Source organism: Sylvia atricapilla, chromosome 19, assembly GCF_009819655.1.
Source record: "Sylvia atricapilla isolate bSylAtr1 chromosome 19, bSylAtr1.pri, whole genome shotgun sequence".
Lineage (NCBI taxonomy): Eukaryota > Metazoa > Chordata > Aves > Passeriformes > Sylviidae > Sylvia > Sylvia atricapilla.
In genome coordinates, this window is record NC_089158.1 from 7,349,143 (window position 1) to 7,373,497 (window position 24,355).

A 24,355-nucleotide genomic window follows, 5' to 3' on the forward strand; every position below is an offset into this window, starting at 1 on the left:
AAACCTTACACAATATCGATTTCTATCTATTTGCTGTTTATCTGTTTTGTCCACTCCATCTCTGCCAGTTGCCCCAGGCAATCAACAAAGCTCTGCTTGTTCAGCCTTTGATCATGTCTGTGCTGCAAGATTAGCATATGCATACTCTCATCCTCCCCTTTATCCTGTTAATAAAGCTCCAAACTCCCTCCGCTGATGTTCAAGAAAGAAACCGGCTCGGGAGCCCCGATGATTTGCCCCCATTCCCTGCTCTGCTCAGGACTTGGAATGCTAAGTACCAGGCACGAGTTGTGTAAGTGCTTATCCACCGACCCTCTGAGGAGCAATTCTTACTTGTTTGATGCAGTCCACGTTTGACAGACGTTCCTGGATCAGATTGGCCCAAAGCGCGTTGGGAATTTTCTAAAGAAAGAAAAAAAAAAAAAAAAAAAAGGAAAAAAAAAAAAAACAAAAACCCCTGAATATTCACAATTGAGTTCAAAAGGAATTTTACCATGCAGGCACGTTGTGGGTAAAGGTGAAGTGAGATGTTTTCTTGGAAATAAAGAAATAAATAATTCCGTGCGAGTCCCGGGTCATTAACATGAGTTAATGACAAAGAGTTAATAAGGGCACGAAAATCAGTGTTAAAGTGAAGCTGAGCACAGAGCATGAATATCCATGGGGGTTTGCACACTGATGTGGAAGCAGTGCCAAGTTCTGCACACTGACACACACATTGGACCTGCAAAGGGATCCAGAAGAACATCACATCCACAAAGCAGCCTTTTAACCACAAGGTTAAAACCTTTTAACCACAAGGATCTGACCCTCGACTGCTCCATGTGACTGAGGGCTCAGCACCAGGGACCTGCTGGCTCTCAGTGACACAAACAAAACCTCAGACATTGAGCAAATAACACAAAGAGACTGATTTTCAGGACATCTGTTTCATAGCTTTGAGCAACTCTCATCATCCAAAAGGTTTATTTAAAATATACTGTATAGTTGAACTTAGTTTATTTTTAAACTCAGGACTGTGAAATGGGATGGAAACTGCATCTGCCAATATTTTCAAAGTGCTATTTAGTTCTGTGACTGCTATTTTGTTCACCTTCAGAGATGTTTTGAAAGAAGCTATTTGCTACATGACAGAAGACCAAAGTTCCTATACAGATTAACACCTCTCAACATTTCTTCCACTGTATTTGGTTTCCTGACAAGAAATCAGCAATACTCTCCTTTCCTTCTAGTAAGAATTTGCTTCATTATCTTGCTAATTTAGGCTTTCATTCTATGCTGAACTTGGTTAAACTCTGTGTTAGCCAGTTTAACTCAAAGCCTAAACTTCTGTCCATGCAGCTCATAATAGCCATTAATCATTTCACTAAATGCCTTGTCTTATTCATTCATCATTATTGGTAAAATGAATACCCAGGAAAAAAAAAAAAAAAAAAAAAAAAAAACAAACAAAACAAAACAAAAAAAAAAAACCAACCTGCAATCAGATTCTTTACCTCTCAATTAAAATAAATTATCTTTCACTTAACAATGTGAGCTTGACTGTCTGTTCCATTTAGCTCCATATATTGTCTTTTTCCTAATCAATCTGAAGGGTATAAAACTGAAAAGGAGCATTTCTACAGGCTTGGAGAGGTAGATAGGGCAGGAATTAGATGCTTCTCTGTATTCAAGATAACCTTTCAACATATTTTTCCAATCTACATATTTTTCCAACCTAAATGCCACTAATTTTTAATAATTAGACAATTGTGCTTTAATAAGACAATTAATTACATTACTGATTAACTAATCCTGGGAGTCATGGCACCTGGCAAAAACATTCTTTGGAGCAACTCCTTTGAACATCAATTCATACAATGAAAAAACGTGGCTGATGATGTGGGAAGATTTCATAAAATCATCTTTGTTAGATGATGAAACAATTTCACAAGGAGTGGTGGAAATGGTCCCACAGAAGGCACTTTGAAGGAGGGTGGAGAAAGTGCTCCAGAACACACAGAAGAGCCCAGGTGGACCAGCCCAGGCAAGGTTTGCTTTTGTTTCTCTCTTTTGTGCCCAGCTCTCAGTGCCTCTCCTCACATCAGCCGTGTGTGAGACAAGGCTCAAGCAGGTAGCAGAGAAGGAGGGGAGGAAATTGCAGTGTTTGCTGAGAGTCAGCAGGTCCCCAGGGTGCTTTGTCAGAGCCTCCTGCAGCCCCTCGCTGCTGGAACCTGTCACCTTCCAAAGGGGCACCACGCTGCTCCCAGGGACAGCCAGGGCCTGCCTGCTCCTTTCATGTGTCATGTCAAAACAGGCTGCAGGCTGCTGGGGGGGCTGCTCTGTTCTCCTTGCCAAACCAATTTAAACCAAATTTATCCTCGCTTCTCTCCGTGCAGTGGTGTTCCTGCTCCTGTCTTTGGAGCGGGGTTTGTTGCACAGAAACAATCAAGGACACACATTCAGGTATTTCAGGGTTTTAGCTCCTTCTGCTCTCTGTGGCTCAATTCCAGTCTCATTTCCTGGGCAGTTTTCTTCCCACTGAGCAGTGGCCTACAAAATCATTTTCAATAGGCTGCTCGCAGAATGCCTAATTATTCCACTAGAAATCAGGATATCTGGTACATATCAGGTAGCCCATTTATAATTTATCTCTCATAAACACATAACTATATGGTGAGCCTGGTAGATGGGATTGCACTTCCCAGAATTCTGCAATAATTGATGAAATGTGTGACAGTGACACACATTTGATAACAGCCAAACCACACCTTACCCAGCGAGCTGTCCCAACACTTGGGGCAGGTAAAGGAAACACAGCTGTGGGATTTTGGTCATGTTCACACCACTTTTCTATCCATGTCACTTTCTCCATATCACTATCACTTTCTACATAATCACTATGTCCATATTTGTTGAAAAATTGTACCTGCTCATGATTAATTTTAAATATTCCATGTTATTTCAGGAACATCATACTTCAATTTCCACGCTTGATCTACTCAGAGTTATATTTCATTTCCCCTTTCATAGAATTCCCACACTATTTTTGTAGGGGAGATTTTTCAGTAGACATTTTTCTTGGAAGTTTTGGATATATTTGCTCTGAAAACAGCTGCAGCTAAAAGCTTCTGGCTTCTCCAAGTTGGCACCTCGGAGAAAACAGCAATCAAGTTTGAAGAAATTTACTTCAGGTTCCTGAGTAACATAAATGTTCACATTTAGTTTGTTCAGATAAATACACATTTATCTGAAAGGCTGGTCTTTTGTGGATACACAAAACTGAACAGTTTCTTTTTGTTCCTTCAGAATGGCTTACCCTGGAACAGATTGGAATGCTGACCATGCATAGTTAAGGATGCCTTGGATTTTTTTTTTCCTCTTCTCTTTTATTTCTTTTTAAAAAGCACAGGGATGTGACACAACTCTGGAGCAGTTTTAAGTTATTAAGTATTATGCAAACACCTTAACTGCAATTTAGTGTAGCATAAAGAGCACACCCATCCCACAAACCCACAATTACCACAGTTGTTTCAGCTTCTTATTTCATCCAGTTAACAGGAAAAGTGAAACACGCAATAGCTCATCATTAGACTTCACTATAGGAACACCTGAAGATGCTTCCTCTTAACATTATAATAACTAGAGATGAGGGAATAATTTGCAATGATTTATCCAAAAATGTAGCCTCTTTTTCTGTTCATGGAATATTTATTGGTAGCTTGTGGTTCTTCAATTTACTGAATATTCAAAAATATTTGACTTCTTTTTGGAGTATTTTTACATGCAAAATGATCACATTTTGCTTTGAACACTCAATATTTAAAATTCAGTACCTGAGCTGTGCTCATTAGTAAGTGGCCAGGTATGTGTGGGTGAATGATTGCTTGTCCAACCTGAAAAATGGAGCTTCAGAGAGTTATCATGGATTTTAAATATGCCTTCCATGGCTTCCTGTGCTAGGAAAACCCAAATGCTTTAATGGGTGAACACTAAAGAGATGAAAGCTTGGCTAAAGATGAGTAGGTAAAATACGTGAACAAACATTTGCAGAGCTTTTTGCAGCATTTGCCCAGGTCCAGTGACAGTGGCCAAGTGACCTCAAACTGCTCAACCTCTGGCTCAGGGGTTAATGCAGCCACAGTAGCCTTAGATGTGAGAAACGACATTAAATTGTGTTTATGATCTTCACACCAGACTCTCCAAAAACCCCAGTCTTAGCTCCTGCTTCTCCTCTTCTCCATTTATTAAACTGGCCAGGACTACATTTTTAATGCCCTGGTTCTACCCAAACTCATGTACACAGCTCTTGTTGTGCTCCTGAGCAGACATCCCAACCTAGAGGAACCCAGGAGTTCCTCTCTAATTCTAGGAGTTACATTCGAAGCAACAAACTCACATAAAAGAACAAAATTATTTAGTGAAAACCTCCTCCTAGGGTGTGAAAAATCAAACCCAAAGGCAAACTGCACAGTGCTGAACCACCAGCAGCCTCTGCTCTGCAGGCCCTCCTCACTACCTGATTAGCCTTGACATTTTTGACTTTCATCTTCCACACCATCCATCTTTTTAAATCAAATAAGCCCAAAAGGACACCCTTGAAAGTGCATCTGTATAGTCTGAAATATGTTAATAATTACAGTAATTAAACCAAAGGGAATTTTTGTTTTAAATTCTCCCCCTCCAAGTATAAATTTATGAACCTATCAAAACAATCTTCAGTAATTAGAACTAAGATTTCAAAGTACATATTCTCAGTAAGAATAATTCTGTATCACCCCAGCCAAATGCAAACATTTTTGCCAGTGAGTTCAGGGAGTTCAATGAACTCTTTCCTCTCAGATCTTGAAGTGTGCTACTTGAGGCATCTCCAAACTGCATTCACTAATCCAGTATTTTATTCAATTTTGATAAACAATATTTTAGTCTAATTTTCTAAGGAAAAAGCCCCTAATCTGTGTATCACACATCTGCCATCTCAGTAAATTACAAATCTGTTGGCCAATCCCAAGTCTAAATTGAATTTATTCCCACAGATAGGGAATTGCTTCAATTTTATGAAAATGGGTGATAAGGGACAAAATAGAAACTCGAACTAGTGGGCTTCTTAGAGAAGGTCACAAAAAACTCAGACTTCTTCCATTCCATCTCTCATGGAATGCCTTGACATGGGAGAAAGGAATCAGCCAAAAAGGCAGGAATCAGATGCTTCTCTGCATTCAAGATAACCTTTCAATGTATTCTTCCAAACTGTCACTAATTTTTATTAAAAAGACAATTAATTACAATACTGAACAACTAATCCTGGGAGTCATGACACCTGGAAAAAAAACGTTCTTTGGACCAACTCCTTTGAACATCAATTAAGATGCCCACAATGAATGGATTTAAAAATCTGATGGGAGAAACTCAGATACACAGAATTGGGAGAAATTCAACCGTCTGAGTCAGCTGCTCCTGCCTCAGCTTGAGAGCTTCCAGGGCTGTCAGGAACTCACTGGATTGTCATCCTCCTTTTGAGTTAATGCACCAAGTAAGTTATTTGTGTCATGCTACAGAGAAATCAAGCACGCACAACTAAGTAGCACTGTCAGATCAAAAAAAGTTCTTTGTGTACATATTTTCCAGAGCATTTTGTACCAAAGGAGACCTCAGAGATTAATGCTTATTTTATCAAGATTATCAAACATGCCCAGATAGAAGACACTGTGTTGAATAATAGAATGAACCATTCTTTAAACTGGATTGTGTATTCCTGGATTTTTCCCAGTTCTGCTGCTTGTTTCAAGGTAAATATTTTCAAAACCTCCATTACTTTGCATTGTCTCCCTCTCCTGCCCTTGTTCTGTGTCCTGACACCGAGGTACAACACAGAGAGAAGAGAATCTTTACTCTCATCTGCTCAACTCAGCAGTGGAAATCATGGGAATGCCACATAATTCCTGTTCTGTGACACGAGAACAACTGTTATTATATTCTCTTACACACCTGGTTTCTTTCTTTATATGCCTTTGCTTCCTCTGTCTGCATTAATACTTCCTTGAATAACAAAGTCTCCTGAGAGACACGTATGGCATTGAAATGTTTACAAAGCCACATTGCCTGAGGGGAGAAAAAAAAATACAGGTTGAAATATTTGGAAAGAAAATGAAGCAATGTTTTTTTTCAGAAGGCTGCAGAAAGACAGAGCTTTCCTGGCCATACATTGAAGTATACAGACATTTAAGTATGTAAGCAACTTTAAATAGTTTCCTATAAAGATGTTCAAGAGTATCCAGCTTTGAATAATGGCTTTTTCATCTCCTGTACCTTCAAACAATTTAAAGAAGGAAACATTCTTCCTACAATGCCCTCACCAGCATCATCTGCGGATTCTGAGGTTCAAATGCAACCCTGACCTTTGCATTTAAGCAGTGCCAGTGGACAGGAGACAACTGACCATGCAAATGGAGCAATTCACAGCAAGACAACACCACAAATGTGTAATTATCTTACTTCCCCCAGACTAATTAGTCCTGCTAAAAGGCTGGGAAAACAAGGCAGGGAGAATTCTGTTGCATTCCAGCAGTTTCACTACTTGAGTGAGTTCTCACAGACCTCACTTGAAAATATTTAACCTGAAGTGTAATAGCCTCAGGTGTATCTCTCAGGAATGACACTCTTTAATTTGTCTTGTACTCATCTATCACTTGGATAAATCTCAAAATTCTTTTCCCAGAATAAAATTCTCCAAAATTCTGAGCTCAGCAGAAAGTAATAAAGTGAGTGGGAAGTGCTACAACACTGAGGGTAAGGTACTCACAACTGTAGTTTTCCCAGAAGCAGGTGGACCAAGGACACAAATTCTTGGAGCTATGGAACAAGGATATGCAAATGTCAAGATGCAGAATAGCAAAAATCTCAACCAGTTTCCCACTCTTCTATTGGATAATATCAGTGCAGCCACCATGAAACAATTATTTCAACTGCCTCAGTGGAGACTTCAGGATTGGGCTCCACTGGGAAAAAAAAAAGGGGGAACAGAAAATCAGTGCCAGCTGGGTCCTCCTTTAATCTCCATGGTCAATGAGATTAACACTCTAACTATGCCACTTGGAGAGATATTTGAGATATGTAGATCTCAATCCATTTAAACACACGGAGAGTTTAGGGGGTGAACCATAAGATACAAACATTTCCTTACCTGAGTTTGGCTTCGTTTCCTGGAATATTGATTCAGAACTAACACGTTTTGTGAAGAAAAAATATTTCAGTTTTTAGTTTCACCTAAATAGGTTGTGTCAGGGTTCAGAGAAGATTTAGATACTGCAAAATGAAGGACTCCCTTACTATGCTTTTTGAGCACTGCCTTCAATTCTTCTAGTCACCATTTAAAGTAATTTTCCTCATTTCTGTTTCTTGTGTTTCTCTGCTGCACGTCCCTCTCCTTTCTCTGAGGGGGCAAGGTGCAGAAAATGCATCCCAGTTCTGAGGAATTCTTAATCCAATGCACACACACAACACAATAGGCATTACTGCCCTGAGCTTCCTTGGGAATGAATTAGAGGCAAGACAAACAAGAGAAAATGGAGTCGCTCTTAGAAAAGTATTTGGAACTTTTTCCATAAATACACCTTGGGCTGCAATCCCTTGAACTGTCATTTTATATTAACAGCTTTGATGTTTTTTCCTCCTGTACCACAGGGGAAAAAAAACCCCAAATCAGAGTCAGGAGGGACTGGTTAGTATTTACTGGGAGTAACACAGGTCAGAGCAGAGGAGGGATCCACTCACCCAAAATCTCCTCAGCTCTTGATAACCAAGGGAGATTGTGTCTGATGGTACCAGACAGGCAAGGATGTGAAATGTATTTTCATGAGGTCTTCCAGGCACTTAGCAGTTATTGGGCAGGTGCAATTTTTAAACATACATGAAACCCAAATTACAGATTCATCTTTACAAAGTTATCTGACTTGGAAGGTTTAAGAACAACTCCCCCCTTATTGGTTCTTGCAAGTGCAACAGAACTAGTACACAATGTAGAAAAATACTTTAAAAGGATACATCAGCTGTTTTTATCACCTAATTTCTTTCAAATGTAATGTGATTAAATCCTAGGGTTTTTTTAAAAATCTAACACCTTGAAACTCCAGCCCGGTACTTAGGAATTATTTATAAACAGCGTCATAAAAGAGTGCTTGGGTGCCAACACTAATCAACTTCTTCAAACCACTTCAAAGAAAATCAAAAAACCTTTCCATCCACAGATCCTTTTGAGGTTTAACTAGGAGCATGATTTAAAATTCACAAGAAAGCCCTTAGGTATTGAAGCTTTAATACACAGCTTTCTTGGACAAACGTTTGATAAAAAACGAAACATACCATTATATACACCATCTCATGCTTTAATATTGCCCAGGGCTACTGTAAATGCTCACTTTGTACTAAATCTGGTTTTCTCTCTGCTTAGTGGCTGGCAGCAGATGGGGCAGTGTAATTCACTGATTTACTCATTTGCACACTTGTAGGACTCCTCTAAAGCGTTCTCCCCAAACATATGACACGGGGGCACAACCAGGACACCACTGGGTGTAATGTTTAACCCCTCCAATCAACAAATAGCCACTATTTAATTCTGCAGCTCCGAAGCAGCAGCTAAATGAAGGCAGGAAATTCTGGGAAATGCCTTTTTCTTCAGTAAGAAATCATATTTAATTCTGTATTTAGTCTTGATGACACGTTAGATGATTTACTCGTCCAAGTAAAGCAAGTTTTAACATTCAACAATGATTTTAGCAACAACAAAATGAATCCTGGAATAACACAAAAGACCAGCTGGACTCACAGTGTTCCATTTAAATCCAAAAAGTTCAGTGATTAATATTAATACAACAAAATTTACTTAACTTGTAAGAGAAGTCCTTTGTCAAAGAGGAGAAGCACGGGATACATATTGAACATTCCTGCAGAATTTTTTTTTTTACATTCCTTCAGAGGTTTGAGTGTAAAGAAGAAAATGCCACTCAGATCCTGAAAGCCTTTTTCATTAGCACAGACCAAGATACTGTGTAGAAAACTTGCATCTTCGATTATGAAAGAATTACCAGTCTTTATGTGGCCCTTGAAGATTTTTAGAAGGAGCACATGGAAGAGCAATAGCACAGAGCCCTAAACAAAAACACTTTGGCACACATTTGGACCTACAAGATTTTCGAGGCAGTTGTAAGCTATGATCACCATTAGACTTGTTTATGTGTTTAAAAGTACTTTCAATCCTATTATCAATTAAAAAGGTTTTCCAACTTCACACCTGGGATAGATGCAATGCTTCTTTTCCGCACATCTCTGTTTGGAATTTTCTCTAGGGCTAAAACTGTCTAGGCAAGGCAAGATCATGAAAATTCATCACTTCACCGATGGGTCTAATAAGGTTTATTTTTCTTCTAAATACTCAGCACCTTCCGCCATGATCAAAAAGTAAAATCAACTCTGCTACACATTTCCGATACATTATTTTCCATATAATTTATTCTTAAAACAACATTTAGGCTTTAATTTTAATTGGAGTTCCTCTCCTTCCTTAACAGGGTTTTCCAGACCAAAAGCAGACAGCATTTTCCCCTTGACAAACAACTGCTGTAATTCTATCTTTAGCCTCTAAGCACTGAAGTCATGAGATGGAAACCTGCCTAATTCTGTTAAAATAATACTGTGGGGCTTCAGCACAAATGTTAGCCCAATGTGAAGAAATTTTATCAAACTATCAAACTGCAGGAAATTCTTCCACATATTTTCCATGGGTCTGCAAAGCAGATTGATTATTCACACTGCCTGCACCAGAAAAGGCTGGGCACAATTTGCAGGATTTGATTTTTTTTCTCTTTAACGTATTTAGCAGCATTTCAATCAACATCCATCTGATCAGCACCACTAAGAGCTCACAGCACCTCCAGTGATAATGATTTCATTGATGCTGCAGCCAGCAGAACTTTCATAATGGTTTACTCTGGTTTTAAAGAAACATCAAAGCTCCATGACACCAGCTCTCCCTGACAGCTCACGCAGAACAAAAATTACAGTTCAGTTGTGCATATCCAAATATAATCTGCCTAAGGGTGAACAGTTTGTAAATCAAATAATTTGATTGAGGGTACATGCTTTTATTGTGCAGAATACAGACTTCCCATTCAATTTACCAGGCTTTGTTACACAGAGGAGCAGACACACTCACTGTTCCTTCAGCTGAGATGCCACTGAGCTGTGGAACTCATTAACAGCAGCGAGTAACAAACTAATCAAAAAGCAGAGAATCTGCCAGCCCAGGTAGAATAGGAACCCAAATTTACACCTGACAAAAGGAGTAATTAGCGAGCTTAAAGACAACAGGAAATATCAGATGGGGCACAGAAGGCATTAATAATTGATACACCAGAACTCTTTGTTATTCCCTTAGAGGGTTTCATTGTTATAACTGTTAAAGTGCATTTCTTATTAGATTACCCACTAAAAAAAGAAATTAAAAGCATCTTGCCTATAACTATTCCAAAATGCTCACCCTTTTCTTTTTGTTTCCCCCCTCCCCAAGACTCAGCCTTGAAAAGTTTGATCCATCACCTGCCAACGGCAGCACAGCTCCCAACAGCTGTTCACAAATCAGGAACTGAACTATTTCTGCTGAACTGTTTCTCCATTTTCACTCACCATCGTCGTTGTTTTCCTTTAAGTGGTTTATCATGAACTCAATGGGATCATCTGGCTTATGAATTAATAGCTCTTCAAGCATGGTCTGGAAATAAATGGGACAAAGTCAGAGGAAAATTTAACACAGCTCTGCAGTCATGGATATCTTGCATTTTTACAGCCATGTTACAATGAGGATGCAAAACAGCTTATAAATGCTTATTTACTTTATTTCACAGAGCAAATTGAGACATCAGAACCTATTTTAGATGCTGAAAAACTGAAGGTGGTCAGAAAATTGCCAGTTAAAAAAAAAACAACTTATTTGCTTCCGTTTATTTATGGTACATATGGACACCAGAAAGGTTTGGCTCGAGCAGGCTGGAGCTGAAAATGGTTAAGGCAGCACTAACATAAAAACCATACAAGGAGTTTGAAAACCAGAGTTAACTTGAATTTGTGTCTCTGCAGGGCAAGAGAACCCTTCTCTAGCACATTCCCACAAGTTTCTGACTAGCCCAGAGGAGTGCAGAACAGACAAGAGCTGTGGAAAACACAACCCACAGAAACTGCACGTTTCACACCTGTACCAGCCTTGCCTCCTGCGTGAAAAGGAATGGGGAGAAGAGGGGGAAGCAAAGAAAGGCTTAAATCCTTGTCTTTAATGTCTATTTTGGAGCCCATTTTCATGTGAAACCTTTGAGGGCCTTGTTTCAGCTCTCACCCATAGCAGGGGGGATCTTGCACTGGTTTCAGGGAGGAACTTGGGCTTCACAGGCAGAAAAAAGAACAACCCTGAGAAATCCATACATTTCCTAGGAAGACATTTGAGCACAGCCACGAGTTCTGTAATTAAAACTAAACATCAAACACAACTAATGCTCTAATTTAGACAAGCTGCAGAAACGCTCGTGCTGGAAGAGACATTTCTAAAAAGCAGTCGTAACACTTTAATATTTGCAAGTAAATTCCATGAAGTCCATCTAGTCCATAAAATTTTAAATCCTCACCAACTGATTGTCTTTTATTAGAGTGGCCTATTTTCCTTTTCTACTTCATCCACTTCATTAGAATAATTAAAACACTCAATTTTGTTATATACTGGTGATCATGCAAATTCTGATGTGTAAAGGTCTGGGTAGCACAGAGTATAAACGATGAAATTTGTATTTTTATTGGAAGTTCATTTAAAAATTATTACTTTCCAGCAACATTTATTTACACTAAGCAATCTGGATTTTGCACTACACTTACCAGCACCTTTATAAATAACAAACCTAGGAAAATCTGGGTTTATTATAATTCAAACACGTTCAGGCTGACAGTGATTGACACTGGCACTGTTTCTTGCCCAAACCCTTAATTTTATCCAATTCTGCTAAACTCAGTTTAATTTCACACGAGTTGTTCTGTTAATCCCTGCGGGAGGTTCATATTTTGGGTCTCACATCTTTTACATTTTGTGTTTTGGAAATGTTTGAGCACAACAATTTCAAGCTGTGTTTGTGTCATCGTTTTGCTCCAAACCAACTGAAGCACGAAGACACAACCCTGAGTAAATCCCACAAGCATTTCATGTAATATGAGTCCCTGCAGCTGCATCCAATGCCTTGTGACTTGCAAAACACAGTATTTAATTTAAAAAAAAATCACAAATATTATGTGGCACTAGACATAATAAACAGAGAAAAAAGTGAGAGCACAAAAAGAAAAAAAATAGGAAAAGAAATAAACATGCGTGTGTATTTCAGTGAGCTCTGAGCAAGCGAAAATGACTTTTTAACAGAGTTAAGAGCAGCACACAGGGGAAAGCTCCTCAGCAAGTTCTCCAATAAGAACAGCACCAGGTTATTGAGTCCTTCACACAAACCTCCCCATGAACGACACAAGGGCTTTTCCCGACTTACAGAACAAAATCGCCCTTCTCTAAAGCAGGGAAACCAGCCCGGCCATGTATCACAACGACGCCACAAGGGAACTTTTCACCCTTTATTTATGACACCTCCTCGAACAGCCACAACAGGAACGCGGGGGGAAAGGGTTTTGACCAGGGGATGATCAGGGGGCGGTGACAGCCCCGGCTCAGCCACGGCAAAACCTGCACCGCGTTCTTCCCGCACTCGATTTGTCCCTGAATCCTCTTCCTCATGCCTCGCCTTTCACCGACTCATTTCTTCCACGAGCTGCCGCTTTAAACCGCAAATCAAATCACACGTAGGAGCCGCGGCAGCTGCCAATTAAAATAATTAATTCAAAGACCCTACGGCCGCTTCCCGCACCCGGCCACCCGCCCATGCGCTTCCACAGGAGCCCGCGCCGCTGCCCCTCCCCGCCTCCTTCATCCCCGCCCGGCTCCCCGTCCCCGAGGAGGGGCTGCGAGGGGTCCCGCTTCACCTGCAGGAGCTGGAAGAGCCCCCGCTCCTCCGCGTAGGCGCCCGCGGGCGGCGGCCACGGCCGGGCCGCGTCCTCCACGTCCGCCTCGGCCATGGCCGCCCCGGCAACGCGACGCGTTGCTAAGGGACGTCATCACTGCGCGACGGAGAACGGCCTGGTTAATGGCAGCGGGCGCGAGGAGACGTCATCAAACGGCGACGGTTGCCAGGGACACGGCGGCGCGGTCGCCGCGGTAACGGCGGGGCCCAGGGCCCGCGGTCAGCGCTGTCCGCCCGCTCAGCCCGCTCAGCCCGCTCAGCCCGGCCAGCCAGGCCGCCGTGACACCGCGGCCCCTCCCGGGGAGCTGCCCCTCCATCGCCCACCACACCCGGCCGGTAGGAGCTGCACTGTTGGTCGGGGCTGGAGTGGGGCGGCGAGACCCGCCCGCAGCGCGGGGCCCGGGGCACGAAGGGCCGGGGGCTGAGGCAGGAGGGCCGGGGCTGCGGGCGAGGCTGCCCCGAGAGATTCTGCTCTTTCCGCAGGGTCCCAATCAGCCCCGTGACGAGGGGCGGCTTATCCGCGGCTCCCGTTAACGGGAGGGCTCGGAAGCCGCTCGGCGATGGTTTTACAGCCGCAGGAGAAGCCCCGGTCCCCGCGGCCCCGCGCGCTCCATGCATTGCCGCGTTATCTTTACAACACACCCGCCGGGGTTTATGGCATCTGATTGTCAGCGCTCCCCTCCGCCTTCTCTGCCTCTTTTTGCAGCATCGTTACCAACTCCTTGACTTACTGCTTGGCGATCGGGGACCGCAGCGCTTCCACACAATAGTTCCTGCTTTTTACTTTGTGTAAGTTTTCCACTAGCCTACACAATTCCAACTCAGGAGAGACAGAGAACTGCATAATTTCTAAAAAACAAGCTTTCTCTCTTTCCTTTTTGTCCCCTGATCCAGAAGTAAGTAAATATGAATGAGGTAGAGGAGACCCTAACAAGGATAGAACAGAACTACAGACTCTTCCAGCAGCAGCAGTTCTCGTTTATCAGAGCTTTGGAACACACCCGGAAGGAAGCTCACGACATACTCAGACCTGTGTCATCCATCATCCAGGTACTAATGATGCAGCCCAAAGAGGTCTCAGCCCGTGAAAGCTGGGACAGCACGGGGCTGCCATGCAGCTGGGGCCAGTTTAGGGACAAAGAAATGTTTTTACTGAAGGGCAGATGGACAAAACTTCTCCAGGAACGTTTGTGTGTAACTGAAGATGTGGGGAGAGAAGCACCTGTAGAGCCTTCGTTATCTCAGGAGGAATCTCATGGCTGAGCAGAACTTTCTGGTTTACTTTAACACTGCTGAGGCACAGCCAGAAATACAGGGTACAAGAAAACAATCAACTCCAGGCTCCTTCCCCAGCCACACGTGGAATCTATAATCTTTAACAGCATTGCTCTAACAAGTTAGCCAGGACAGTTAGGGTTAAATGGGTTGAGTTGGCAGCCATATGCCACATAAAGACCCCTGGAAGGATGCATGATGCAAACACAGCACTCCAAACCATCCCCAGCTTGGTGGCTGCCCTCATTCCCACCCTGCTCTGCCCAGGCAGCTGTGGCAGGGGCAGAGGGAGCAGACACAAGGCCCCACCCTCACTCAGCCTGTGCCCTGCAGTGCTGCCAGCACAGCTGGGTTTGGCTGGGGCACTCCTCTGGCTCTAAGGCTGAGGCAGGCTCAGTGTGCTGATGGACAGATCCCTTACTCCGGCCTCCCCCAGTCACCAGGAACGACAGACAAACATCCCGGAGTGCTCAAACCTGAGAGCCACAAGAGAAAGCAGCTTCTCCTGAGTAACCCTGAGCACCTTTGGGGCACAAGTTCAATGCAGTTTTCTATCCATGACCTCTGGGTTTCTCCCTGTGCAGGTGCAGTGCTACAAGGACCACCACTGTTACAACGCCACCGACAGGCGCATCCTCAACATGTTCCTCTCCATCTGCAAGGACCTGCGCAACCTGTGCCACAAGATGGAGACGGTGCATCCTGGGGACAGCGTCACCAACGGCCTCCTGGAGAAGTGCAAAGTGCTCCTGAACGACAGCAACGACCTCACTGCCATTCGAGCCACGTAGGTGCCAGCTCAGCTCCTGGGACCTGACTGTCGGTGCTGGGGGATGGCACTGCACGTTCCCACCTGCCTTCTCCACCAGTTGGGTCCCAGCACCTTCCTGGCTTTAGTCAGGCTACAGGGCACTGCCCAGGTTCCTGTTGCAGCTCTTGGGAAAACACTGCCAGTGTCCATTCACAAGAAGAGTGCTGCTTTGTTTGTGCCTCCTTGTTCTGGTGCACGGCAGGGCAGGTGAGCGCCCCGAGGTCCGTGCAGGGCTCAGGCAGGTCACCTGCTGCTTCCTGCTGCTGCTCCTCTGCACAGAGCAGATTTCTGCAGGCCAGGTGTCTGTGTGTCCTCTCCAAGACTTCCAGATCTGTGCCAGGGTGCTTTTTGACAGGACTCTACATCCAATTCCATCTCCGTTCTCGGGAAATGGCGGCTGTGCAATGCTGCTCCTCCAGGAGGGGTCTGAGGGTGGCTCCCAGGGCTGCAGTGCTGGGACTCCTCTGCCAATTGTCTCCCTCTGTCCCACAGCTACCCCCACGCTGTTGTGAACTACCTGAGCCTGGAAGAAGCAAGGCATCGCTATGGAGGGGTGGTGAGCCTCCTCCCCATCGTTCTAGACAACCTCTGGGAGTGGGTAACCTACAGTAAGAAGAACCTGCTGCCTGACGTGAGTCATAGACATGACATGTCCAAAAAGGAAACACTCACTTCCCAAACACCACATCTCCTGGGCACTTTGCAGCTCAGACCTCCATTAGTAACAACAAAAATGTACAATTGCAGGAAAGAAAATGCCAGCACTGCAAGTATGAAGACCCACGCCTGAAAAATAAACCTCCTTGGATACCACCAGGCAGAAACTTCTATTAAGGGATCAAAGCTCCTGCATCATGTGCTCACCACATTTAACGGCATGGATGATTAAAAATACAGTGAAATGAACACTAGAGATCCAGCCTGAGTCCACTTTCTGAAGAGTTGCCTTGTAGCCAGCCTGGGACAGATGCTTTTGCTCTCTCCTCCTCATATCCCCATAGATGTAGCTGCAGCTAGAGCTGTTGCCTGGGGCCAGCACTGTAGTGGGAGTAGAGAACAGTCAGGACTCATCAGGGTCTAATCTCTCAGACAGGAATCTTGGACTAGTGATTTGAAACAGGATTTTACATTTTCTCAGCCCTCTTTCTGAGGAACATCCCCTCCCTGCCACAGCCAGCGGGGTGAAGAACCTGCCTGTCTGAAGGATTTGATACAGAGCAGCCAAGGCCTGGCATTATGGATTCTGACACGTCTTTGGTATTCAGACGCGTCTCTAAAATTCCCTCCCTCCCACAGAAGTGGTTTGGTTAAGCTGGACCACAGAATCCGTGTTTTACAGATCAAATTTCCCGCACCCGGACACGCGCCCATCCGCTTCCACAGGAGCCCGCGCCGCTGCCCCTCCCCGCCTCCTTCATCCCCGCCCGGCTCCCCGTCCCCGCGGAGGGGCTGCGAGGGGTCCCGCTTCACCTGCAGGAGCTGGAAGAGCCCCCGCTCCTCCGCGTAGGCGCCCACGGGCGGCGGCCACGGCCGGGCCGCGTCCTCCACGTCCGCCTCGGCCATGGCCGCCCCGGCAACGCGACGCGTTGCTAAGGGACGTCATCACTGCGCGACGGAGAACGGCCTGGTTAATGGCAGCGGGCGCGAGGAGACGTCATCAAACGGCGACGGTTGCCAGGGACACGGCGGCGCGGTCGCCGCGGTAACGGCGGGGCCCAGGGCCCGCGGTCAGCGCTGTCCGCCCGCTCAGCCCGCTCAGCCCGCTCAGCCCGGCCAGCCAGGCCGCCGTGACACCGCGGCCCCTCCCGGGGAGCTGCCCCTCCATCGCCCACCGCACCCGGCCGGTAGGAGCTGCACTGTTGGTCGGGGCTGGAGTGGGGCGGCGAGACCCGCCCGCAGCGCGGGGCCCGGGGCACGAAGGGCCGGGGGCTGAGGCAGGAGGGCCGGGGCTGCGGGCGAGGCTGCCCCGAGAGATTCTGCTCTTTCCGCAGGGTCCCAATCAGCCCCGTGACGAGGGGCGGCTTATCCGCGGCTCCCGTTAACGGGAGGGCTCGGAAGCCGCTCGGCGATGGTTTTACAGCCGCAGGAGAAGCCCCGGTCCCCGCGGCCCCGCGCGCTCCATGCATTGCCGCGTTATCTTTACAACACACCCGCCGGGGTTTATGGCATCTGATTGTCAGCGCTCCCCTCCGCCTTCTCTGCCTCTTTTTGCAGCATCGTTACCAACTCCTTGACTTACTGCTTGGCGATCGGGGACCGCAGCGCTTCCACACAATATATCTCATCTCTTTCCTGCTTTTTACTTCGGTTCTTTTTAGTTTTCCACTAACCTATACAATTCCAACTCAGGTGAGACGTCGAACTGCATAATTTCTAAAAAGCAGCTTCCTCTTCTCTTCTTTTTTTCTTCAGATCCAGAAATAAGTAAACATGAATGAGGTAGTGCAGACCCTAACAAGGATCGAGCAGAACTATCAGCTCTTCCGGCAGCAGCAGTTCTCGTTTATCAGAGCTCTGGACCGGACCCGGGAGGAAGCTCACGACACGATGAGACCTGTGTCATCCATCATCCAGGTACTAATGATGCAGCACTAAGAGCTCCCTGCCTGTGAGAGCAGGCACAGCACGAGGCTGGTGTGCACATTGGGCCAGTTCAGGGATGAGGAAATGTTTTTACTGAAGGGCAGATGGACAAATCTTCTCCAGGAACGTTTGTGTGTAACTGAAGGTGTGAGGAGAGAAGCACCTGTAGAGCCTCTCGTTATCTCAGGAAGAATCTCATGGCTGAACAGAACTTTCTGGTTTAGTTTAACACTGCTGAGGCACAGCCAGAAATACAGGGTACAAGAAAACAATCAACCCAAGGCTCCTTCCCCAGCCACACATGGAATCTGTAATCCTTAACTTGTAGGAACCAGCATGCCTGGCTCTTCCCTCTGGTATTGGTGCTGCTGTATCTTTCTATAGTGCTTATTAAAAATAATGGCTGTGTTACAGAGGGAGGATGATGGATTGAGGGCTGAAAGTCCCAAGTCAGCAAGGGTTTTTCTGGGCTGGTAAGTCAATTGTCTTGGAATTTTTATAACATGGTGTACTTAAAAGTGGAACTTAGACCACCTGGTGACAGAGGGGGGAAGAAAAATCTAAATAAAATCAGAACTGTGGATTGGAGATAGCAGAACTCGGGCACAAAACCCAGATGGATGCCAAAGGCAGAGTGAAAGCCAGGCTGCTGTCAGGGTTAGGACACAGAATGAGCTGGTTGTCTTTTCCAAGAGCTGCCTCTCCCTAATACAAGGGCTTTGTTCCTTGCATTGAAGAAGATTGTGACAGACATCGCACTGAGCCTTTTTTTCCTGTTGAGATGTTGGGTAACATTATGCTGTATTTAGAAGCACTGATATTCCCAGTGGTACTTGTTGGCAGAGGGGGAAGGTGGGGGTGAAACCTGGTGGGTGGTACCTCAGAATTCCATGGCCTCCTCTGTGACAGCACACAGGAACTCAGTGGTGACAAACTGTACCCCTGAGGGGAAGAGTGGGAAAAGGCAAAGAGCAAATTACTGGGAAGGACAGGGAGCAGTTGGTACAGCACACCCTGTTGATGCACTAAGCAAAAGCTAAAACTCTACCAAAGGAACTTCACTGGCGACAAAAGCAGGCCCACATTTTAGTTCACTGGCATTCTCCTTATTTTTAATTTGCCGTGGGAGGGCACAAGAATAAAAGCAGCAAACACAGAAATGTGTGTGGTCTCAGCCTGCTGCTGACTTGGCTACCACCTCTCTTTGCATGGAAATAGAGACACTACAGAAAAAAAGTGGTTTTGCACTGGAATATGGCTGAGTTTCCAACCCCCAGCAGTTTTATGTGGCAGCATTTTTAGCGAGGAGTGATGACATTGCTCAGGGAGGAGAGGAGACATAGGAAGGTGGAAAGGTGGGAGTGCACACCACAGTCAGGCAATGACAACAGCTCTTTAAAGATTCCTGCATGGAGTAGGGTATAAAGTCTGGCTGTGCAGAACTGGACAGCTCTTGCAAGTTGTTCCTGTAGCCTGGTCCCCATCCAGGTCACTCAAGTGCATTAATTCTCTGTTGCTGATGTGGACAACAAGTCCTGTTATCCCACTGGTGAACATCCAGGCTAAATTGATATTCTCCTTAGGACTATTTCTGCTCACAGCAGCAATAAAAAATCCTTCCATTCACAAGGACACAGCACTCAGCAAACAGTGTGGAAGAAGGAAGCTGTAGTAGAAATGGACCCTTAGGGGCCATGTTTTACTTTTCTTACAAACCTGGTGAGATTTTAGCCAAGCACATTCCGTGGCTCTTCTGTAAGCAGAGACTGTATCCATGTTGGAAGAGCTCCTTCCCTCTTGTCTTGAAATCTTACAGAAAGCACTGGAGGTGTTGGAGCCCAGCTCTGGCTGCCAACCAACCACTCAGAATTTTGTATTTTGAAGAGCCTGTAATTTCTTTGGAGAAGATACTTAATGTCTTGGCATAACATTTCCTCAAGCAATGCCATGTCTCTGAATAACAAAACAGCTCAGGGCAAGGATCCCTTAATCCAGCCTCCCCCAGTCAAGAGGAACAACAAACAGCTTGTAATGCTCACATCTGAGAGCCACAAGAGAAAGCAGCTTCTCCTGAGTAACCCTGAGCACCTTTGGGGCACAAGTTCAGTGCATTTCGCCATCTCTGACCTCTGGGTTTCTCCCTGTGCAGGTGCAGTGCTACAAGGACCACCACTGTTACAACGCCACCGACAGGCGCATCCTCAACATGTTCCTCTCCATCTGCAAGGACCTGCGCAACCTGTGCCACAAGATGGAGACGGTGCATCCTGGGGACAGCGTCACCAACGGCCTCCTGGAGAAGTGCAAAGTGCTCCTGAATGACAGCAACGACCTCACTGCCATTCGAGCCACGTAGGTGCCAGCTCAGCTCCTGGGACCTGACTGTCGGTGCTGGGGGATGGCACTGCACGTTCCCACCTGCCTTCTCCACCAGTTGGGTCCCAGCACCTTCCTGGCTTTAGTCAGGCTACAGGGCACTGCCCAGGTTCCTGTTGCAGCTCTTGGGAAAACACTGCCAGTGTCCATTCACAAGAAGAGTGCTGCTTTGTTTGTGCTTCCTTTTTCTGGTGCACGGCAGGGCAGGTGAGTGCCCTGAGGTCCGTGCAGGGCTCAGGCAGGTCACCTGCTGCTTCCTGCTGCTGCTCCTCTGCACAGAGCAGATTTCTGCAGGCCAAGTGTCTGTGTGTCCTCTCCCAGACCTCCAGATCTGTGCCAGGGTGCTTTTTGGCAGGACTCTACATCCAGTTCCATCTCCGTTCTCGGGAAATGGCGGCTGTGCAATGCTGCTCCTCCAGGAGGGGTCTGAGGGTGGCTCCCAGGGCTGCAGTGCTGGGACTCCTCTGCCAATTGTCTCCCTCTGTCCCACAGCTACCCCCACGCTGTTGTGAACTACCTGAGCCTGGAAGAAGCAAGGCATCGCTATGGAGGGGTGGTGAGCCTCCTCCCCATCGTTCTAGACAACCTCTGGGAGTGGGTAACCTACAGTAAGAGGCACACGCTCTATGTTGTGAGTCATGGACATGCTACATCCAAGAAGGAGACACTCACTTCCCAAAAACCACCCGTTAGGCACTTTGCAGCTCAGACCTCCATTAGTAACAACAAAAATGTACAATTGCAGGAAAAAGATTTCAAGAAATTCCTGGCTGCAAATCAACGTCCAAAACAAAAGGCTCCCTGGAAGCCACCGGGCAAACACCCCTATTAAAGGATCAAAGCTCCTGCATCATGTGCTCACCACCTTTAACGGCATGGATGATTAAAAATACAGTGAAATGAACACTAGAGATCCAGTCTGAGTCCACTTTCTGAAGAGTTGCCTTGTAGCCAGCCTGGGACAGATGCTTTTGCTCTCTCCTCCTTATATCCCCACAGATGTGGCTGCAGCTAGAGCTGGTGCCTGGGGCCAGCACTGGAGTGTGAGCAGGGAACAGTCAGGACTCATCAGGGTCTAATCTCTCAGACAGGAATCTTGGACTAGTGATTTGAAACAGGATTTTACATTTTCTCAGCCTTCTTTCTGAGGAACATCCCCTCCCTGCCACAGCCAGCGGGGTGAAGAACCTGCCTGTCTGAAGGATTTGATACAGAGCAGCCAAGGCCTGGCATTATGGATTCTGACACGTCTTTGATATTCAGACGTGTCTCTAAAATTCCCTCCCTCCCACAGAAGTGGTTTGGTTAAGCTGGACCACAGAATTTCTGTTTACAGGACACTAAGGAGGTCTCTCTTACCTGCCACTGGCTCCAGAGGCCAGTGTTCTTCAGCTGTGCTCTGCTGTAGCCTCCTGCAGCTCCTTACACCACAGAACATCTCCCCTTACACTGTTTGACTCCTGTGCTGTCAGAGCTGGAGATTTAAAAGAGAGCAGTTTATTTTTGCCTTAGTTTGTGTGTACTGACAATAGTCAAACACGGACAAAACACCCCCGTGCTCCTCAGACCTCTACAGAATAAAAGTCACCTCTACTCCATGTGATTCATGGAGATGTGGTGGTAGCATCATGTTCAGATGGTTCCTGTTCACATTGCAGATTAAACTGCCTGGGCTTTCCCTGCTTCAAGGCAAGGTCAGCATTACCTCAGGCCTGATGTCCCACCTAAAGGACAGGCCCATGCTGGCCCTGGGGCTCAAAACATGGAGCATGAGGTCAGCACATGGTCAGACCCTAAAGCCTTTCCTAAATAAGTGTCCTCCCTGTGTCTGATTGCTCTTTTCTCCTCCCACAGGAAAATTACCTCTTTCTGGAAAAAACTCCTGAACAATTTCCCCTGGCATACGGGGCTCAGCTTGCTGTGGGAAAGCTTTTGCCTTAAAATCACCCGTTTCTGGCAACAAGCAGCTGAAAACAGAAAGGAGAATTAATACAGAGGAAGGGGCATAGGAAGGAATGACAGCTCAGATGAAATGGAAAGTATTTTCAGGAGCATTTTATTCCTCACATAGCCCCACGTTGTTCTGCACTTTTTTTCCTTTCCCTATCCACTTGCAGTGCAATGCACCCATCCAGTCTGGAGAAGAGCCCTATTTTTAGGGAGATTTGATCCAACTGAACTGAACCTTGGTGAACTCAAAATGGTAACAGAGGGTCACAGGTCAACTCCTGGGCACTACTGGGGCCACAGCCAGTGGAATGTCACTGTCACCCTCTCTGGCTTCACTTGAGATTCCTGCTGCAGAGGCAGCTTCAGGCTGAAAAATCCAAGCTTTGGCAGCTGCCCCGTTGTGCTCCATGGTGCAGACAAGTGTCCAGTGACAGTTGCTGTCTTGGAAAGCTTTTCAGGACAAGCTGCAAGGACTGAACAATGACAAGTGTTGGGGACACAAGTGATGGCATTCCCAGATCTTGTTTCCAACCTTCTTGGCCCTGTCCAATGGTTTAAATTTGAACACACAGGCCGTGATGAGACCAAAATTATCCTCCAGCTCACTTTTAGCTTGCAGGGATGAGCACAGCACAAATGGTTTGTCAGAACTGTCCTACCAAAGCCCACCACTGCTGCTCAAAACTCCAATGCAAGTTGTCAGTTTGCACTTGACCAAGACTGATACACACAAAAAAATTCCCAAATTTTAATAAGATTCATACACACAAGAAACACTTCCCAGATCTTAGTAATAATTTCTAACCTAGCCCCATCCTTTCAGTCAGCATCATGCAGCCAAAATTTTAAGACCTAAGCAGAAAAATGAGTGCATAAAACTTGCAGTCTGAGGTTTGATAGTGACAAGACCAGAATCTGTTGGAAGACTGCAAAGTTGAGTCTCACAAAAACATCCAGACAAATTACTTAATTTCCATACAAGTTCTCCTCTTCCAGAGTGGATGGACACTTCAAAAGACAAAAAGATACAGCAAGAATTGTTTTCCTCTACTACAAATCAAGCTGTTTGAAGAATTTACATAAACAGGATGTAAATGCCAAACACAAAAGTGCAATAAAGTTTTACTTTAGCTTCGGCGAGCATAAAATTGCAAGCTACACACTGAGAAACCAGGCAGGGCACCAGCCTGACTTTCCTACAGATCTGTCAGGTAGTCCCAGAAATAAATGCTGCTTTTTTGTTCAAAGGCTGAAATAGAAATATGGGCTGGTAAGAGATGATATCAACAGAATCTTGGCATCTGGATGAATTATCTCTGTGCTCCCCCTGATTCAGCTAAGGGTCAAACCAGGCTCTTGTCAAACTGAGGAACCTGATGTAGTTGAAGGTGTCCCCACTCACTGCAGGAGGTTGAACTGGATGAGCTTTAAAGGTCCCTTCCAACCCAAACAATACTGTGACAGAACATTCTGTATGTTCAATATGTGGTTCCAGCCCCTCCCACACTGAGAGGACAGGACGTAGCTCAGACCCCGAGAAGTCAAGATGAAGTGTCAGGAATGGTGGTGGGCTCTGGAGGGAACCAGAAGGGACGATTCAAGGGGGAGAGGAAACTCAGCATCCCAGAGATGCCGCGGAAGCTGATGCGGAGCGAAGGGACGGGCTTGGCAGGGCCTCTAGCGGCCGCCTCAGAGCAGTGTCCAAACCTCTCACCAGCGACTTTTGAACAGTTCCAACAACCCTGCTGTCCCCCCAATCCTGAATCCACAGGGCCTTTTAAACATTGGTTACAGGCATCCAACCCCTGGGATACAGCCCAGGGCAGCTTCGGGCCGCCCGCTCCCACTCCCATCCCCAGAGCTGTAATTTCAGAAGAGCCAGCGGCTGTTCCCTGTCACCACCACCGTGTTCCATCAGCTCCCCACATCATAAACACCCCGAGGCAGCAGAGGTTTTCCTGGGAGTCCTGAATTGCCCTGGTAGTGGGGCAGCACCAGTCTGAGCTTTCAGTCAGCTGAGCATCGAGCACGGCGAGCAGATGCAGCTTCGCAGAAACCAGGAATAGCGCCTGGCAGACAGGAAAGATCAGCCAGCCCAAAACTGGAGTGAAAAGACCTTCAGGAAAAAAAGGTTTAGCCAAGTCAAGCCCACAGGCACCAAAATATGACGACCATAAGTCAACTATTTGCAATAGTCTCGTCTGGAAAGCAGAGCCCATAGGAATGCAAAGCAGGCTTCCTTTGCAGAGCTCCTGAGTGGGAACGGATGAAGCAACTCAGCTCCTGTGAT

At 45.9% G+C, this 24,355-nt stretch overlaps 3 protein-coding genes across 4 annotated transcripts in view; 2 read left to right on the top strand and 1 right to left on the bottom strand.

The window, feature by feature from the left end:
• Positions 1-13,182, bottom strand: part of AK8 (adenylate kinase 8) — a 66,530-nt gene extending 53,348 nt beyond the window's left edge. The window contains exons 1-5 of one of the 2 annotated variants that reach the window (XM_066332817.1): positions 13,033-13,169; positions 10,660-10,744; positions 6,782-6,831; positions 5,968-6,081; positions 334-402 (exon numbers count right to left, since the gene is read on the bottom strand). In XM_066332817.1, the coding sequence (XP_066188914.1) occupies positions 334-402; positions 5,968-6,081; positions 6,782-6,831; positions 10,660-10,744; positions 13,033-13,125 (411 nt within the window). In that variant the 5' untranslated portion in view covers positions 13,126-13,169. Of the gene's footprint in view, positions 1-333; positions 403-5,967; positions 6,082-6,781; positions 6,832-10,659; positions 10,745-13,032 lie in introns of both variants that reach the window. The other variant, XM_066332818.1, reaches the window with a different exon arrangement.
• A 226-nt stretch (positions 13,183-13,408) lies between these two features.
• SPACA9 (sperm acrosome associated 9) lies at positions 13,409-16,359 on the top strand. Its single transcript, XM_066333076.1, has 4 exons — positions 13,409-14,120; positions 14,930-15,132; positions 15,649-15,787; positions 15,904-16,359. The coding sequence occupies exons 1-4, from the start codon at positions 13,977-13,979 to the stop codon at positions 15,988-15,990; spliced, it is 573 nt and encodes a 190-aa protein (XP_066189173.1). The 5' UTR covers positions 13,409-13,976; the 3' UTR covers positions 15,991-16,359.
• A 558-nt stretch (positions 16,360-16,917) lies between these two features.
• LOC136369764 (sperm acrosome-associated protein 9-like) lies at positions 16,918-21,355 on the top strand. The gene is made up of 3 exons (XM_066332820.1): positions 16,918-17,730; positions 19,889-20,091; positions 20,608-21,355. The coding sequence occupies exons 1-3, from the start codon at positions 17,587-17,589 to the stop codon at positions 20,945-20,947; spliced, it is 687 nt and encodes a 228-aa protein (XP_066188917.1). The 5' UTR covers positions 16,918-17,586; the 3' UTR covers positions 20,948-21,355.
• Positions 21,356-24,355: the final 3,000 nt, after the last annotated feature.

What these genes read in the sequence shown, in the direction of transcription:
- SPACA9 (XM_066333076.1), top strand. Translation starts at nt 13,977, where the DNA reads ATGAATGAGGTAGAGGAGACCCTAACAAGGATAGAACAGAACTACAGA. An exon ending in CTGTGTCATCCATCATCCAG is followed by an intron (nt 14,121 to 14,929) that starts GTACTAATGATG and finishes CTCCCTGTGCAG; the next exon opens with GTGCAGTGCTACAAGGACCA. An exon ending in AGAAGAACCTGCTGCCTGAC is followed by an intron (nt 15,788 to 15,903) that starts GTGAGTCATAGA and finishes GTACAATTGCAG; the next exon opens with GAAAGAAAATGCCAGCACTG.
- LOC136369764 (XM_066332820.1), top strand. Translation starts at nt 17,587, where the DNA reads ATGAATGAGGTAGTGCAGACCCTAACAAGGATCGAGCAGAACTATCAG. An exon ending in CTGTGTCATCCATCATCCAG is followed by an intron (nt 17,731 to 19,888) that starts GTACTAATGATG and finishes CTCCCTGTGCAG; the next exon opens with GTGCAGTGCTACAAGGACCA. An exon ending in CTCACTGCCATTCGAGCCAC is followed by an intron (nt 20,092 to 20,607) that starts GTAGGTGCCAGC and finishes TCTGTCCCACAG; the next exon opens with CTACCCCCACGCTGTTGTGA.